The 19068-nt window shown below is 45.9% G+C and overlaps 1 protein-coding gene across 1 annotated transcript in view; it reads left to right on the forward strand.

The window, feature by feature from the left end:
- The first annotated feature begins 9445 nt into the window (after window positions 1-9445).
- Window positions 9446-19068, forward strand: part of SAMHD1 (SAM and HD domain containing deoxynucleoside triphosphate triphosphohydrolase 1) — a 28125-nt gene continuing 18502 nt past the window's right edge. The window contains 4 exon segments of the mRNA XM_088175156.1: window positions 9446-9614; window positions 9701-9767; window positions 15515-15587; window positions 17484-17644. Of these exon segments, the coding sequence (XP_088031282.1) occupies window positions 9461-9614; window positions 9701-9767; window positions 15515-15587; window positions 17484-17644 (455 nt within the window). The 5' untranslated portion in view covers window positions 9446-9460.

The raw sequence follows: 19068 nt of genomic DNA on the forward strand, positions 1-19068 counted from the left end.
TTTTACCAAAATTGAGAAAAGTGAGAGTTTACTCATTACTGTAAATCAGTAGTTTGATCTTATTTTATAATTGTATTTAAGGTTAGAGCCATAGAGAAACTTCTCAGCACTGTAATTTTCAGTTTCTGTGTAACCGAACTGAAAAAAAAAAAAAAGACTAGGACTTGAGGGGCTCTGTTCCTTTCATTGGCTGAGTGGGTTAGTGTATGCTGTGAGATTCACAGCTCTAGGGGAGGACACTGCCATGATTTTGAGCTGCCTCAGCTAATGAATCTAGGCAGTGATGAAGGAGAAATTGATTACTAAGTGCAGGTGTGCAGGGACACTACTCAGCAAGGAGTAGAAAGTTTACAAACTTGGTTTTGAGTCGTTAACTACTTGAATATTTGATTTTTTTTTTAACTTTTTTTCTTTCAAAAAAAGGTGCTTGCCCATGGAGAGCTGCTGTATGAGGAAATGGTCAAGCAGTGGAGTAGGTTTCATGTAGATATTTAATTTCCTTTAAATTTATTCAAATTGTAATGTTTGTCTTCAGATTTTGAGATTAAAAGTGGAGGATTGCAGCCTTTCTGGATAGGAAATGTATAGTTAGACATGACAGCCTCAGCCTTTCCACAGTATTGTACAATGAGAGTTTAGCTGACACGGTTTTAATTCAATATTGTGTGTAAATCTGGCATCTCTGCTTCTCTCACTGTCACTGCCTTCTCTGACAGTAGACAACTGATGGAGCCAAAATCCTTAACTGTTGGTAGGTGTAGTGTTTCTTCATTAGGAAAATGAATGTACAGAATTCTTCACCTTTTCAGGTGATCTAAAAACTATTTTGGGCTTTTTGAACAGCTAAAACAATAGCTTACATGGAAATTTTCTAACGGTTTCAAAGTGCCTTCACATATAAATCTGTATTTTGTAATAAACAGCTAAAAAGTATTTTAACCCGTGTTGCTGTATTTCCTGTTGTTTTGCTGTGCTAGTTCATTAAACAATGCCTTCTATCTGCATTTTCTTAATATCAAAGACCTTAATCATTTTTATGCTCCTTCAAATTTCTTTGGGATTTTTTTTTTCTGTTTGAATTTATATTTCATGTGTTTTGTCTAAAGTTTCCTCCAGAGGTTTCATTACTCTTTGTGCTTCAGTCAGGTGTGGATTCTGGGATGAAGTGAGTAATACATTGCGTGAAGTCACCAAAAGGGAGAGGACCCTGCAATGACAGGTGATGTGCCCATAAAGACAGGTGTGACTCCAGCAGAGCTGAGCTGTGAGCTCCTAATTCATCTCCAAGCACTGCAGGCATGAGTTTCATGTGCTGGTCCTAGCTGCCTTCCTCCCACATGTGTTTCAGAACTAGCCTTGAACAGGTTCAGAACTGTTCCAGCTGGTGTCATGCTGGTTTTGTCACTCCAATAACTCTTGCTCATCTGCTTTACAAGGAAAAAAAGGCCAATTTGTGCAGATTCTGCTGTAATGACTTCTTTGTTGCCAGAGCTTTTGTTTTAAATGACTAATCCGTAGGCTGTAGAATCACATAATCATGGAATATTCTAAGTTGCAAGGGACTGATAAGGATCATCAAAGTCCAACTCCTTGCCCTGCACAAGACACCCCAACAGTCATGTTATCATAGAATGGCTTGGTTTGGAGAGGACCTTCAAGAGCATCTCATTCCCCACCCTGTGCCTGGGAGTGTTGTCCAAGTGCTCCTGGAGCTCTGGCAGCCTTGGGGCTGTGCCTGTTCCCTGGGGAGCCTGGACAGTGCCAGCACCCTCTGAGGGAAGAGCCTTTCCCTGATCTCCAGCCTGGCCCAGCTCTGTTCCCTCAGGTCCTGTCCCTGGTCACAGGGAGCAGGGATCCCTGTGGGGGAAGCTGCAGACCCCATGAGGGCTGCCCTCAGTCTCCTCCAGGCTGGACAAACCAAGGCACCTCATGGCCCCTCTGTGTGTGCTCTTCAATAGCTTCATATCCACACCTGGAGTCACCCCAAACTATCCCCAGGACTCGAGGTGAGGCCACCCCAGTGCAGAGCAGAGCAGGACAGTCACCCCATGCTGGGCCTGATGTCCCCCAGGACAGGACTGGCCCTTGGGGGTGCCAGGGCACTGCTGGCTCCTGTTGCATTTGCCCTTAGGCCAAACTCCCAGGTCTCTTTCTGTGGTGCTGCTCTCCAGCCTCTTGTACCCAAATCTGTCTGGACACCCAGGATTGTCCAGTCCCAGGTGCAGAAGCTGGCACTATTCTTTGTTAAACTTCCTGTGGTTGGTGATTGCCTATCTCTCTTGTTCCTCCCTGGCATGCTTAGGCCTGAGCAGCCAGCCTCAGCCAGAGTTGACTTTCAAGATGAATTCTGGGCACTATATGACTAACACCATCAGTTTTATTTAGCTAAAAATAGATGACTGAGATGCTTATGCCAGCTGTTGAAGACCAAAATGGCTGCTTTAGAAACTCACATAACCTTGTATAGTTACCTACAAGAAATGTATCATTTTAAGAAACTTTCCCAATTGACATGAATAGAGGCTTGCTTTAGAGATATTTTGGGGGAAAACCCTCCCAGCCAAGGCCTAGCCCTTGCTGGTCAGGAAGTGTGCCATCAGATCCAGGGGTTTCTGTGCTAAACTTATAATCAGGTCACTTCGACTTGCTGTTTTGGGCCTATAAAATCTGGACTCATTTTCAGGGTGAATTTGGAAACCTCACCTATGGGTGGATGCACCACTTGGGATTTTCCCAATTGCTGGGAAGGGTTCTCCAGGTCATCACTGTAAAACGGGGCTCCCCAGCAACTGCAGGCTCTGGTTGATGATGGAGTGTTCAGGCAGTTGGTGATGTGTCTTCCTCAATCCCTGTCCTTTCTCTCATATAGTAAGGATTAACTGCATTACCTTGCTTATTTTGCTTGTTGCTGAAGCTGAGCATGTAGTTTTATTGAATGTATAATTTTACTTTTGTGTTACCTTAACATTCATAGTAAAATAAGACCATCCTTTCCATTGGTGTCTGTCCTTTAAATCACCCCAATCTGCCAATTGGCAGGACGCTCCCATGTCACCCAACTTGTTCACACTGACCAAGTTGAAGTCAGACAAGGACAAGGGTGATTTGATTAACAGATGTTCCTTAGTGTCATGGTCCTGGCTGGGTGGCCTATTGTAGTCACCAGCTTTGTTTGTTTGTCTCTTAATCTTACCAAGTTACCAGGCAAGGGGATGATGAGGGTTGCATAGCTGTGAAAACCTGGCTGGCTTTTGGTTTTTCTTTGTCAACTTCCTTCTGCAGGTAGGCCTGCCAGCGAGGGGACAGCATCGTGGGCAGCCTGAACTCAGAAATTAGGCTCTTGTATTCCAGACTTGCAAACTATCCTGTCTGCTTGGGGGTGAGGGATTTCACCAATTCTTCAAATTAAAATTTCACCTCCTTAATGCTCCTTGAAGTGGATTCAGAGCTTCCATGTTTACTACAGCTCAGCTTTTTAGAGAGTCAGAGTTAAAAGGTTGTTAACACCCCTCCAGAGAATAACAAAAAGCTGCTAGCTCTTTACATAAAAGCAATATATGTAAATAATATAATATAATACCTGTTAATAATAGGTTGGTACATCCCAAATGTTGTACTAAGATGTGGCCTCAAGAAAAATTTGTGGTTAGACTGCAATTAAACAATTCAGGGAATCACAATTGATTTTCTCTTTAGTTTCCTGTTAGGAACTACTCTTGTGTTGCTGCTTTGTGACTCATGAGGTGTTTTGGTTGATGTCTGAGGAGTAGTAGGAATTGAAACTGGGGACACAGTACAAAGGCATGAAGAAACAAGTGTGTAAGCAGTGCTGGGATCTCAGATGAAAGATGTGCCTTAAGGCCAAAGACGCTGAGTAAAGAGATTGCTCAGTTTGATTGCTTTGATTACAATAAAAGTTTGCAATAAGCACACAACTCATCTCCCAAGTAGCAGTTCTTGAAAAACCGGTATCAGATAAACACAATGCCAAACTCCTGAAACTTTTTGACTTCCTTGAGTGACCAGAAGTGCACTGGAGGACAGGTACATCGGAGGCAGGTTGCACTTGTGGTTCCCAGCCCTCCTGCAGCCTGGGCTCATGCTGCCTTGGCTCCATCTGAGCCACAGGGCTGGGCAGAGCTGATGGGGCACGGGGCCCCTGTGTTGCCTTATCCTGAAGGTTTGTACACCTGAGCAATGGGGAACGTTTGGTTTAAGGGAGCCCACTTTCTCTTGCACGTGTACACCACAGCAGTGCTCCTGTGATCCAATGCTACCTCTCAGCTGAGGCACAAGGAGCTTGGGCTGCAGCAGCTTTAGTGCAAACACCTTCTCTGTCTTCACTTACATATCATCCTTCATGGTTCCCAGCCTCAGAGAAACAGCTCTACAAGGGTTTAGTCACACAAATTTTAGCTAGTTAATGTGTAAATATGGGGCTATCTTGGTTTGAAAGACAGGTACCTGCTAAGAAACCCCCTTCCCTCCATTTTATTAAAATTTTGAAATTAAGGGGCTCTCAGGCAAAGATATGGGGAGTAGTAACAATAACTACAAAATTAACAACAACAGAGCAGAAACACAGCAACAGTTGTCTCGGTTGTGGACACCTTTCCGCTGTGGTGCAGTTACCATCCAGCTGCAGGCACTGCGGGCCAGCTCCCGGTGAGCAGGGAGGAGATGCGGCGATCCCACGTGGCTGCAGGGGAGCTGGGGATGATGGCGGCTGTGTCCCAGATCGGAAGGGCAGAGGAGAGAGACGCTGCTCACGGGTCCCGGGGCAGTGTCGGTCGCGGTGTGCCCAACAGGAGGCTTGGAGTCAGCGGGAGATGCGGGAGAGCGCCCGAGCAGGCCGGTGCAGGGTCCCAGAGCCAAGGAAAGCAGCTCCCCCCGTCGGGATGGCAGAGCGGAGTTTTATATTGACCTTCCTTCTCCGAGCCAGAGAGCGCAGCTGCCCCCCTGATCTCGCAGTGTTCTTCCTCTTTTTCCCCCTTACCCCCATCGCCTGCCACCCGTGCCAGGGTGTGACCCGCAAACCTCTCAACATGACAATGGGGAGAATTCCACCGAGAGACTCAACTCTCAACAGGCACTCAAGCAGCTGAGGTTGTGGAACTGTGATAATTGATAAAAGATTCGTGTTAATCACAAAAGCATTGGGGTTTGTATAAACCAGAATACTAAGCTCTGAAGTGAAGCATGGACACTAGATAAAGGAAATTATATGATAAAATCATTCTGTTTAAAATCACCTTGTTATATTATGTGGTATTATGTTACATTATATTATGTTATGTTTTCCAAATAAGTTGTATTGGCTACCAGCTTGCAAAATCAGACTTCCCTATAGCCTTTCCTGCCTTTGTTTGATCAATGCTGCCCATCTCAAGGACCAGACTCCCAGAACTTCTCTGGTGGTTATCTACAAAGACCAGATGGCTATCTGTGACTGATTATCACCCAAAAGCTCTGTGAATTTGTGTAAGGATGTTTATTCGACCACCACTGCTTATGAAAACAAAAACCCAAAAATTATTGATTACAACGAGAAACCACAGTTTAAGAAGAGGCTGCAAACCGAAGTTCGGTGGAGTGTGGAATGGGCGGTGACCCCTCACTTTCCCAGCACTGCTTGATCTGTCTATATCAAATAAAGCAATCTAAATTTTGCTGAATATTGAGACTTTTTGTCTCTCATTTATAACAGAAGAAACTGGTGCCAAGTCACAGGTGGCTTTGCTGTGAACTTTTCAGTTCCTTGGTAGCAAATTCTTAGCACTGCTTCATGGAGTCACCAACAGGGAGTCAATCCAGTGGTGGATGCCCCAACTTGGAAGTGTTTGAGACCAGGTTGGATGGGGCTTTGAGAAACCTGTTTAGAGGAGGCAGGGACAGTTGGAACGATATAAGGTTTTAAGAAGCTTCCAATCCCACCCATGAACACCAGGAAAGTGCTACAACATGTAAAGTGAAAAAAAATAAAGAGCCCTTACACAGGAATAATTCCTCTTCAGCCTGAATTTGACCAGGTGCCTTGAGTTTTGTTTGCCATTGCAGGAGGACTCGTTGGCATAATTTTGGGTTGTGGACCACATTGCTTGAGCAGACATAAGTGGGTTTCCTCTGTGTGCAGCAGCAGGCGTGGGGAGGCACTCAGGTCACCTCTGTTGCACACAAGTCCAAAAATAACGTTTTCCTCCTTTCCTCTTTTACACGTATCTTGTTTGATTATGAAAGAATTTGTGGTACTCAGAACAACACCCTCATGCAGTATTTTTTTCTTTTTCTTCCTGCTACCCAAGAGTGAAACTAGTAATCTCTCTTGCTGAGCTATGTGTTCATCTCATGTTACAAAATCAGCAGTTTTTTGATTGTATCCAAGACAGATGTCCAGTTCTTTCAGAAAAATCCTTCCTTGCTGTTTTTTAGGACACAAATACAATGAGCTCCGTCTTAATTTTTTTTAATAAGCTCTCCAGATTTATTGGGCCTGTGGATAGGATGTATGTCCTTCAACTCCTTCCCATCCCCAAGAAGCTTCTTTAGGTAGAGCAATATATAGGGCAGTTTTTGACTCTGCTTAGAAGTAAAGAATGGACTGGTCATCAATTTTATTCCTTAAAAGGCCAAGCACCAGTGACATTTGTGTGTCACTTGTGTAGGACAGAGGAAATGGAGAAGGTGGGACATTATTTTCTATGATTGCATTCCTTAATGGATCTGGCCTGGTTTTGTCTCCTCATGTGGCTTCCAAGAATAAAGTTTCCTCTAAAAGGGTGGGACTCAGCCAGTTTCGTTTCAGTGCTGATGGATCAGCACTGAGATACCCAGAGGGGATGAAGAGAGACTCTCAGCCAAATGAAAATGAGACAACAAACATTACAAGTACTTTGCTAACAAAAGCCAAGAAGTGAGAAAGCAGGATCTTGCTTACAAGGGGAAATTCCTGTAGCACACGGTATAACATGTGATCTTTGCCCCTCAGAAACAGAGACCTCAAGAAAAAAATAAAGGACTTGTTTTATTAAGGTGATGGGAAGTTTTTGAAGTTATTTTTTTTTCTCCCCTCTACACATCTGAAGGGGAGAAGGAAATGGGGAGGAGGATGCAGCAACTCCAGACTTGGAGTATATTGTGTTGGCTTGTGGCTGGCTGCCAGGTCACTCAGCCATGCTCTCACCTCCCCTCCTCAGCAGAGTGGGGAGAAAATACTACAAAACTGCTTTGACATAGAGACAAGGAGATCACTCACCAGCCACCATCAGGGACAAAAGACAGGAAATGAGGAAGAGAAATTGATTTCCAATTAAAAATAGAGTAGGATAATGAGACACAAACCCAAAATTAAAACCACTTTCTCTCCACTCAGCCATTTTGCCTAGGCTCAACTTCTCACTTGACTATCCTACCTCCTCTTTCTCCAAGTGTTGCAGGGGGATGGGGAAGGAGGATGGGGTCAGTTTGTAATGCTCTGTTCCTGCTGCCCCTTCCACCTCACGCTCTGCCCCTGTTCCAGCATGGGATCACCCCACAGCTGAAGTTCCTGCTGGGAGCCTGCTCCTGTGTGGGCTCTCCATGGGCTGCAGCTTCCTCAAGACCATGTCCAATTGCTCCAGTGTGGGGTACTCCACGGGCTGCAGGGTGGATCTGCCTCATCATGGTCTGCACCACGGTCTGCTCTGGTGCCTGGGGCACCTCCTGCCCCTCCTTCTTCCCGGGCCTTGGTGCCTGCAGGGCGGTGGCTGTCACGTCTTCTAGCTCCTCCCTCCCAGCTGCAGCTGTGCCACGGAGGATTTGTCTTGGGGGGGGTCTCTTGAGCCAGCTCTGCCCAAAATAGCAACAGCTTCTGGTGTCGACGTACAGAGGCCACCACTGCCCTCCTTGTTCCCCAAACCTGGCCTTCTAAACAGAGTACATGTATGCATAATGCTGAGGGATAACATGTAACCTTCCCCGTGGGAGCCCATGAAGCATCCACTGTGAAAAATGAGGTTTATTTTTTTTTTGGTAGATTTAAAAAAGTTTAATAAAAGACAATAAGGAGCAATAAAGAAAAGGTGACAATGGCCAGGTGCTTGGCATTCTGCCAAGAGCACACTTTAATTTAGAGAACACTTCGTTAAATGTATTAACTTGTTGCATATTTATGGGCCTTCATGCATAATTTAAAATCACTTCCTCCAACCTGTAAATCAACATTTATACTTTTTTATTTTTTTCCTTGTGGCTTTTTCATGTCAGTACACTCCCTGATAATGGAGATTAACTGCTTTTCCTGGAGTTCTGGTGTTTGTCACTTCTGCCTTTATCCAGATAGGATAATTTACGAATGTGAAGAATTTTCTGATTATTTTTTACCGTTCTTTGAGTTAGTTACATAAACAAAAGTTTTTACATCACTATGTTATAGCCCAAGAAAAATATATTTATCACATCGTTATTTATAAGTTTTGTTAATAGCAGAACTAAAAGAAACTACATTCATTTAGCAAAGTTTTTCAACATTATACATATAGCATTCCTTTTAATATTTGCGAAAAGCCAATAATATAATTTATACTTATAACAGCATGAGCACAGCATGTGCTCGGCATCATAGAACTGCTGTGTCGCACGGGGAGCTCAAAAGTGTCTCGGGGTCTGGATCTCTGGGATGTCCCTGTGGGTGCTGGTGATGGCAGTGGAGTGACAGGCTTTTCCCAAGGACGAGTGCCTGGCACACCCTCAGTCCATGGGCTTCTGGGACCGCTGAGTGGGCTCCCCCAGAAACTGCTGGTGAGAGTATCTGGCACATCAGGTGCCATGTGGCAGACACAGCTCTGAGAAGGCTGTCGGGGTGGATCAAGGCAGCAGGGATTTTGCCAGCCCTGCTCTGTGGGGTCTGTAATGGGGAGCCAAAGATGCAAGCCCCTTCTGGGGCCTGCGTGGTACTCAGAGGCCTTGGGCAGCTGAGCTGTTTTCACGGATAGTGAGACACTACAAGTGAACGAGGTACATAAAAAAACAGCCCATGTGTCTCTGCCTGGGTGGCTGTGGTGTTCATGACAATGGCTGGGAGCAACGGGACACCTGGCAGTTGTGGCGAAGCTGTTTCCATGGCCCCTGATGTCTTGGGAATGAGACCTTGATCGAGTTCAGATCTGGGTGCCTTCAGCAGTGTTTGTTTGAAGGCAGCAGTGCTGTGGCATCACTTCTTTTGTGAGCACCATGTGGCATCTGGTGTTCGTGATGACGGCTGGGATTTGGGATGCTGACCGGCCGGTGCAGGGTTCCAGGTAGTCCACGTGAATCCCGTAGCGCAGGGCCCCCGCCAGCACACGGAGTCGCCGCGACAAACACGAAGTGGCGGAACCTGAGCTCATCCCGGGCCGCCATGCCGAGGGCTGAGGTGCCCCGAGGGGCGGTGACGTCACTGCCGCCGGACCCCCGGCCGGTGGCGCCTGCGCGGTGGCGGTGCGGGATGGGGAGCCCGGCGGGCGCTCCCGCCAAGCGCGCGCGGTGCGAGGGGCCCCGCGGCCGCGGCAGCGACCCGCGGCTGTGGGACACGGAGCGGCTCTGCCAGCACCTCTCCCGCTGCGGCGTGGGCGACACCAGCCTGCTGCGCCGCTTCCGAGGTACGGCGGACCGGGGTCTGGGCTGGAGTCGGGGCTGGGGCCGGGGCCAGGGCCATGTGGCGATGACGCTTCTCTTGCTCCCGCAGAGAGCGGGGTCACCGGGAGGATGCTGCTGGACCTGCCGGCCTGCGCCCCCGAGCTCATCCGCGTCTGGTGAGCGCCGCCCGCGGGGAAAGGGAGCCGAGGCCTAGGAGCTGCCGCTGTACACACGCATGGCTCGGCTCTAGGCCGCGGCCGCCCCAGGCGCCTCGAGCGGAGCTGTGCGGGGCCGAACGCGAGGGAACGGGCTCGGTGGGGCTGATCCCGGACCCTCGGAGTAGTTCCCGTTCCTTGCTCATCCCAGCACAACGACGGCGTGGACGCACGCTGCACAGATAACCATGAGAAGCAAAAAACTCGGTCCTTTAGAAGAGGGTAGCACAGTGAGCTTTGGAGTGTTGCTAGGAGCACAAGGGGTTCTGACGGGAATTTACTTTTCTGCCTGAAGTTGCTGCTGCCCCAACTCTAGCAACGACAGCGGCCCCAGTGTTTGACAGAACGGGAGGTGCTGCTCAGGAAAGGCCGAGTGTCGCTCCCAGGACATTGACAGATCAGCTTTGCAGCAGTTGCTGGGACTTGGCTCTCTGTTGTGCCTACAGGAGCGTGGGCTGCTGTGGAAAAAGAAATAGTGTTGTGTGTCCTGGCAGAATAGGGGCCTGTGAATGAGTGGCCGAGTCCTCGCTGTCATGAGCCCCCACTGCCCTGAGCAGTCCAGAGCAGGCAGGCTGGTAGTGGTCACCTGCCACTAACACAGGGACACTGGATGCTGTTCTAAAGTGTGTAAAGGATTGTTCCCAGCAGTGAGGGAATGACTGGTCCCAAAACCCTTGCAATCTTTCTGGTGGTGAATATGTTTTCTTGCTTTTCAGGAACCGCCAAGATAATTAATCTGTCCTGCTATTCTGTGTGTTGGAAAGGCCCCTTTGCCCATTCTCTTCCTCACTGGGGATTCTCTCTTGCTCCCCTCTACTGGGATGTGAACCTGCTTGCTCACCACATACTTCCTGGTGGTTTTTCATCTTGTAATGTCTTTCTTTTCTTTACTCCTTTGATAACCTTGTTTGTATTGTTTCCTTCAAATCTGTCTCAAAACCCACCTGCTGGCTCCAGCTCTTTGCTGATGTTGTGGTTGGTGGCCCTGAGGTAGGCTGGGGTGTGTAATCTGGCAGGTGCACACAAGTGCAGAGCTGTGCTTTCTGCTGGGGATAAGAGCACTTTGGTGTTGGCTCCTTGGCTGAAAACTCATCAGAGTTCATGCTGTGCTGGGGTTAAAGGGCTCTTCTGCTATTTTATTGAGACATCAGCATGCAAATGGGAGTGGGAATGGGCGGGTGTCTGAGAAGAGAATAAAGAGCTGGTGTGACACAGCAGGACAAGGCAGAAGTGCTGCACTTTTGGACAAGGTAAGATGTGCTGGAGTAAATAAGGTATTTTTGATTTCTCTTTTTGTGGAAGAGCAGTTTAACTGCAGCTGTTTGAAGTGTGCAGATAGAAGTGCTGTGATATAATGGAAGGCAGCTGAAGGCTTGTTTATTGAAGTACCAGGTAATTGCCTGACTGAAATGACAAGCTGGTGTGTAATTTTATTTAGGACTTTTTTTAGGACTATTTAGGAGGCTGGTTTGTTCTAGCAGGGAAGGAGCATCAGGTGTCCAGGACACATTAGACTTGTGCAGGCAGTCTGGGCAGTCAGAGACTGTCTGTCAGTGCGGAGCACAGGCAGCAGGATGGGGTAGCCAGGAGTGTCCTCAGCATGAGATACAGGTGATGGGGGCACACGGCTGTGGAGAGCTCTCAGTTGATGTAGAGAGCAGACGGTGATGGGTTTACAGGCTTGTGGGTTTTCTTTGTATAAGATATTGTTAACTTTGTATAAGTTTACTTCTGTGAGCTCTGACATCTTGTTTCTGTTAAGCTGAAACTGTTGGGAGTTGGATGAAGAAGTGCTCAAGCATTCTGCTTTTTGTAAACATCTCTACTTTGCGCTGAGAACAATTCTTTTGCTGTCCACTGCACACTGCCCTGTAGTAACTTTGATCATTTCTCTGTGACAGGCCACTAATGAATGCATGCCTTTACTTCCCCGGGTTCCTAATGTTCGGATGGGAGAGCTGTGGTGCCTGGAGGCAGCACAGTGGGTTTCCCAGGTGTTCTCATGTTGCTGGCAGTGGGTGTTTCATGTGGTGTGTGGTGTGCAGTGTGCTGCATGCTGAACACAGATGATGAGTGGGACTCTCTGGCTGACCCCTTCAGGCACAGGAAAGGGATCTTCTCATCCTTGTGACCTGTGGTATGAAAGAAGGTGTGGACAAAGCAAGGAGAGGAGTGGATAAGGAAGTGCCAGTTGTCACCATTTCCAAGCAGTCAGCAGTGATGCTGCTTTGGCTGTTGGAGGAAATCTGCCTTCCAAGTCCTGGAAAACTACAGTTTCCTATGTTAACAGGATTTGTCTTGTTTGGGGGGGGTCTGACCTTGTAAACTTCAGGTGAAAAATGCCCTGCAGCTGTTTTCTATCTGAAGGAGGACAAAGAGCAGGGAGAGTGGGTGGGCCATCTGGGCAATTGGTCACACTAAGAACCAGCATGCAGGGTCCAGCCTTTTCCCGATTCTCCTCCCCATCCCACCAGAGCAGCTAGAGGCTGTGTGGGATGGAGTTCCTGCCTGGGGTTAATCCATGCCCGTTTTTCTTGCTGCCCAGTGTGGGGCACAAAGGGTTGTGATTATGACAGATCTGAATAGAGCATATTAAAATATTAATAGTGTGGCCCGCAGAACTAGGGAAGTAATTCTTCCCCTGTGCTGGTTGGGCCACTGCCTGTGCCACACCTTGAGTGTTGTGTCCAGTTCTGGGCCCCTCAATTTAGGGAGGATGGTGAGATGCTGCAGTGTGTCCAGAGAAGGGCAAGAAGGCTGGTAAGGGATCTGGAACTCAAGCCTTATAAGGAGTGGCTGAGGGAGCTGGGGTTGTTTAGCCTGGAGAAAAGGAGGCTCAGCGGTGACCTTATCACTGTCTACAACTCCCTGAACAGAAGGGTGCAGCCAGGTGGGATTGGTCTCTTCTCCTAATCAACAAATGACAGAACAAGACAGTATAAGCTGTGCAAGGGTGAGTTTAGGCTAGACATTAGGAAAAAGTCCTTAACAGGAGTGACTGGGCATTGACATCGGCTGCCCAGGAGGGAAGTGATTAAGAAAAGACTGGATGTCTCACTTAGTGCCATGGTTTAGTTGATAAGGTGATAGGTTGGACCTGATGATCTCAAAAGTCTTTTCCAACCTGGTTAATTCTGCAATTCAGTGTGAAAAATAAGTTGTTAGAAGCATTCATTATATTAGTTTAATAGCTGCTGGTCACAATGTTGATTTCTTTGCTCTCAGAGTTGTATCATGGAACTCATGCTGGTCTGGGCATCACCAAGGGTGCTTTTCTTCTTAGAACTGTGGAATGATTTGGGTTGGAACAGACCTTAAGGATCATCTCATTCAGACTCCTGCCATGGGCAGGGACACCTTCTACTGTCCCAGGCTGCTCCAAGCCCCGTCCAGCCTGGCCTTGGACACTTCCAGGGATGGGGTGGCCATAGCTTCTCTGGGCAACCTGTGCCAGGATTTCCCCGCCCTCACAGGGAACAATTTTTTTCCTAACACCCAATCTGACCCTGCCCTCTGTCAGTATAAAACCATTGCATCTTGTCCTGACCGTATCTGCTTATAGAAATACAGCTGCAGAGCAGGGCTCAGAGCACTGCTCAACTCATGACTAAAGTGGATGTATTAGGTTTGGTAGGCCACACGTCCTGGCAAGCTGAGACAGAACCCTGAATGGAGATACAAAAAAGTGTGCTTGGTGTGCTTTGTTTAAGATTAATTATACAAGACCCTATGTGCCTGTGCTGGTCTGTGCAGAGGGTCTGTGTAGAACTCTGATTACGTAATGTTACTTAGAAACACCAGTCATGTGGTTGTAATGGGAGGGATCTTGTCTGGACAGCAGGAGATCTTAGCCGAGTATTCACGGAGTCCTCATGGAGGCATGAGTGAATCTCTAACATTCATCCCTTCTTTATTGTATCAAAGCATACGTATTTTATAGGGCTTGTTACAGTGATCACGGGAATCTAGCAAGCATACAATTGGTTATTAAGCATTGTCCACGTATTACGTGTCACTTAGTGATTGGTTTCACGCTCTTTTATGGCATCTTCCCCACCCCTTGGCTCAAGCAGTCTAGCAGCCTAATCTAGTCACGTCCTCTTTACCTATTTGCTACTTTGCTGTACCTTCCCTGCACATCTATTTACTTATTTGTTACCTTAATGTACCTTCCCATCCGATTACTGTTGTTACTTTACTGTACTTTCTCATACAGTCTATTCAGGGATAGCTCAGTGTCATCATTCTCCCAGCCATATATAGGGTTGTGCATAAGAGCCTCAGGGAACATATGTCCCTTTTCTGCCATAATTTCCTCTACATGGTTGTGCTACTTTTAGCTATAGTTTAACAGGTATATATATTGATGAGTGAAATCAATAAATTGGCTTTGTCCTTGCATCAAATGGGGGTCTCGTCTCTTCGTTATGCAAGTGGGGGTCCTGTCTCTGTTGATTGCTGTCATCTGCTCTTATAAAAAGTCCCTCTCCTTCCTTTTCATAGGTCCCCTTAAGGTATTGGAAGGCTTCAGTGAGGCCTCCCTGAAGCCTTCCCTTCCCCAGGCTGAGCAGCCCCAGCTCTCTCAGCCTGTCTGCATAGGAGAGGTGCTCCAGCACTGCCTTGTGACAGTCTGAGCATCAGCTACAGCCCAAGAGCTCCCTGTTAGGGAAAGCAATACCAAGTGGTTGAGTGTAACACTGCTCACCAACAGCTCAAACATCACGTGCCTCTAATATCTTAGGGGTTGTAAATTATTAAAAGATTTGGATGAGAATAGATAGTGCTTCAAGCAGTAATTTTTCCTAGTAGTTGACACTTTACAGTCTTGTTTTCTGTTAAATTTTATGTTGAAAGGCTGATATCAAGCCCATCTCGGTGGTTAACTGCTGGAGAAAAAGTATTTTCTCATGATACTATGCTGTCATAGTGAGGCTGAAACCATTTAGCTCGAGAACAAGGCTTGCAGACAGTAAAAGTAGGGGTGATAGAGCGTATTATCTCTCTCTCCAGACTTGTCCCACCTGTGCTCTTAGGCTGCAGTGGCTACAGCAGAGTATCTGCACTGGAAGTTTAGAGGTGCATTGTGAAGGGGACCTTTAATAATTTATGAAAGATTACAGCAAAATATCTTTGCAAAATAGAATAATCAGTCTCAACAAAATTAGAACATGTTTTAAACTGCAGTGGTTTTGCTGTTGGAGTTGAAATTAATTTATGTAAAATTCAAGTTAATTTGACAAAATTAAACTTTTAATACACAGTTTACTAACTGCAAGAGATTTTTATAAAAATCATTTGTTGTGACTCTGACATTTTAATTTAAGGATGTTTTGCATCCTTAAAAAATGTCAGTTACTCAGATGCTGCATGTTGTCTTTCCCATAAGTTTATAGGGCTCTGGGTGGGTGTGGCCTACACAATTTTTTCATCACTTTTGTGGTGGTTTTATTTCTCAGTTCTGTAAGTGGGAGAAGCACTTACACTGCTCTACAGACATGTTCTGTAGCTATTTGTTTCCTTCCTTCTATACTAGATTTTAGAAGGATAAATGCTTTCAATGTTTTTCTGAAAAAGTTGCAGTTGCAGTCTTCTTCTGTCAAGGAATATCAAAGTAATGTGAACGCACATAAGTAATTCCATATGTATTGCAAATTGTAAATGGAAGTGCACTGCAGACTTTGCTCTCAGCATCTCTTTTTCCTTCCTAGCTGCCCAGCTGAGCGACTGGAAGTGCTGGCGTGCCTGAGACAGCTGCAAGAGCAGCACATGGAGGTGATGAAGGTAACCCATGCTATGGGGACACCATGGCCAGGTCCTGCCCCAAGCCCTGCAAGGGCTCTGCTCCCCCTCTCTGCCTCCCCCCTCTTGGCTAGGTGCTTCCAGCTGGTGCCTTTCATTTGCACAGCAGCAAGCTCTAGGCCCTTGGTAGTGGTGGATTGTGAAAAAACTGCATTAACTAGAAGAAATACTGGAATCATTGTGTGGAAGTGGGCGCCTTCAGGTTGTGAGGGATTAAATGAGCAGAAGAGCTGTGTCTTGGTTTGAAACACAGGTGTCTGCTAAGGAAGGCAAGAGCCTCTCTTGAAAATGGAAAAAATGTAAACCCCCTCCTTTCAAATTATTATAATTTTGAAACTAAGGGTCTCTCTGGCAAATATATGGGAATAGGAATAACAGTTCTTTACTAGGAAAAATTAAAATAAAAGTAAAGTAATACAAAACAACAAAACACTGACAGAATCAGCACACAACCTGACACCCTGTCAGTCAGGGTGTTGGTGCAGTCCCATTCAATGGTGGCTGCATCCTCCTGCAGTGACAGATGTGGTTCTGTTGGAGCAGTGCTCCTGGAGAAGGTGCAGTTTTCCTCCAAAGCTCCAGGGATGATGTAGAAGGGTCTGGTTTTCCTCTGGGATCCAGTGGAAAAAGGCTGCTCTGATGTTCCAAATCTCAGATTTTATCTAGGTAGGAAATGTTTGGCTCCTCCCCCTGGCTGGAACATTTCACAATGGGATGGAAAATTATCAGCCATGCAGTGGGACTCAATGGCCCATTAACAGGAGATATCTCCTGGAGGAAGGATGGGTTGAGGAAAAGATAAAGAACACTGCCCCACCTGGTTTCAACAGATGTATGTATTCTATTACATCCTTCTGGCTACATCTTGCTTTGCAACCTAAGACATTTATTTTATTAGTTTGTCCCCGGGCTGGGGTTCACAGACTCCTCTTCGTGTTCACTGTGTCCTGTGTCCAGCTGTTTCTCCTGGTGGTGTATGCTGGTTTCACTGGGGCCAGGGCTGTTCACATTCTGTAGTCATCTGCATATCTGTTATAGCCCTCCCAGCTCAGTCACCAAGGGCAGAGAGCACAGGAAAACCTTATGTGCCTCAGTATTTTATCAAGATATGTGTGTGATGGACTGGTCTTGCTTGCACTTTGATAGCACAGATTATAGATTAAATGTGTTTACCTTCTCTACTGAGTCCCTGTAGTTACTGAGATGTCTCCAAAAACATGTGCTTATCGTGAAGAACTTCTTTCATATTTTAGTCATCTTGGGGGTTTGCATTTTGTTTTAAGAGAAAAAATAACAGTCATAATTTCCACTCAGCAAAATAGCATTTGATTTTACAAGTATGAAAAGTATCAGACCAAACACTTTTATTGGATATCTAGGACATGCATTGTAGTATCCTACTTTAATTGGAATAGCAAATTAATCAAGACAGCAGTTTTCACACATGTTAAGTTTTGGAATTGCATAGGTGGAGATAACATTTTTAGGCATTTTGACTTTACTACCCGTGCTATGTGAAATAGGCTTTTTTATCTTTTTGGTGTCAAGCTTTGGTAATTCTCCAAGATAAATTGGGTTGTGTGGAGAGGTTGAGGCTTCCCCATGCCTGGAAATGTTCAAGGTCAGATTGGACAGGGCTTGGAGCAACCTGGTCTAGTGGAAGGTGTCCCTGCCCATGGCAGTATGTTGGAACAAGATGATCTTTAAAGTCCCTTCCAACCCCAGCCATCCTATGATTCTTTGATAGATCATGATATAGGGTTGGCAGGATATGTCTGTTTTACAGAAGATGAACAGTCTCTCCCACCAAATATCTGACCATTCTAGATACCTTTTACGTTGTTTGCTTTCAAAGTAAATTTTTTTTTTTCTCTGTAGGTTTTTAATGATCCTATTCACGGTCACATTGAATTTCATCCCCTGCTGGTTCGGATCATTGACACCCCTCAATTCCAGCGCCTCCGGTACATCAAGCAGCTGGGTGGCACGTACTTTGTTTTTCCAGGAGCCTCTCACAACCGCTTTGAACACTCCCTCGGGTAAGGTGGTGGTGCTGGCACACACATCTCTGGCATCTGGACGTTCCTGAGTCTGGTTCTGCTGCTGTGGAGTGCTAGCCAAGGGGTGTTGCTGTTTGAGTGTTGGTGAAAACTGCTGGGTGGGGCATTTCTGGTCTCAAATGTTCCTGGATATCCTGTGTGTGTTCCCCTGAACTCCTTTTAACAAAGACAGATAAAAAAACCTACAAGATGGATCAATACTAGATTTCCTTCCCCACCCTTTATTATTCTAAGAATAATGTTAGCTAAAAACTAGTCCCCCAGTCAAAATACAAGTTTTAAGGCATAAACTTAGTAAGTGTACTGGGGCTACTCTCATTATCTGCCAGACAGTTGTAATCCCCACACATCATTTGCCTTTATAGGTAGATGTGCTTCATGCAATCAGTGACATGTTGCCAGGCTGATAGCTGGAATTCCATTAAGCAGAAATATGATGGATGCAAGGATTCATAGAGTGCTATTAGCTCCTTCACACTCCTCAGGGAAGCTGAAGGATGACACATTTGAGCTTGTTTTAAGGGTATATCTCAAGGGACAGTGAAATTAATCTAGTAAGTGGTTTTTATTCACGTGATCTGCCCAGCCTAAAGTTGCTTTTGTTGGTGCTGAAATATTGTGGAGCAAATCTGGCTTAAGATTCAAAATGGCTGTTTGCAGAAGGGTCAGATGAATGACACAGCCTGGATTGATTGCATCTGGTTAACCAAAAAGACAGAAATGTGACTGAATATAAACAAAGTTTCCACAACAGAAGTCTGAAAACACCATTTGTTGTCTCAGCAACTTTTCTTTTGAACAATTCCATTGATCTATCGAGTTAAATTTAGGACAGTTGTTCTCCACTTGTTTATAATTTCAAAGATTTCTACAGTGTTACAAATAGAAGAAGTGAGCTTTATGTGCACATTGGTCTAGTAAAAAGCCATCAAATAGTGAAATTTGGACTAACGAAACATACTATTTCGTCATAGAAAGCCTTGTCTTGCTTAAGCTGTTCTGAAAAGGGAACTGTTGAGGCAAGTGGAAGAAGCGGTTTGTGCAGAGGTTATAAACAGTTTATGGGAGTATGTGCCGTATATTTGCTCCTGCTGGTTTTGTGTCATGAGAACGGAGGGTCCCAGTCAATTAAATCAAATCTAAAATGAATGAGAAGAAGAGAAGTAATTGTCGTGAGCTATTATTAAAGTGGCAGTTTGAAAAAAGTACCAAATGCTTTGGTGACTGTTGTGGACCTTTGCAGTTCGCCCTGACTGGAATTCAAGGATTTGGTGTAAGCTGAGGTGCTTCAAGATTCTCACTGTCAGTGGTGCACTACTGTTCCCTTAACACAGCTATTGTGGGGTTGTGTGCTATGAAATACTGCAGGATGATGTAGAGTCTCTGCGTTTTGGGCATGATAT

This window comes from Sturnus vulgaris, chromosome 17 (genome assembly GCF_052056855.1).
Source record: "Sturnus vulgaris isolate bStuVul1 chromosome 17, bStuVul1.hap1, whole genome shotgun sequence".
Lineage (NCBI taxonomy): Eukaryota > Metazoa > Chordata > Aves > Passeriformes > Sturnidae > Sturnus > Sturnus vulgaris.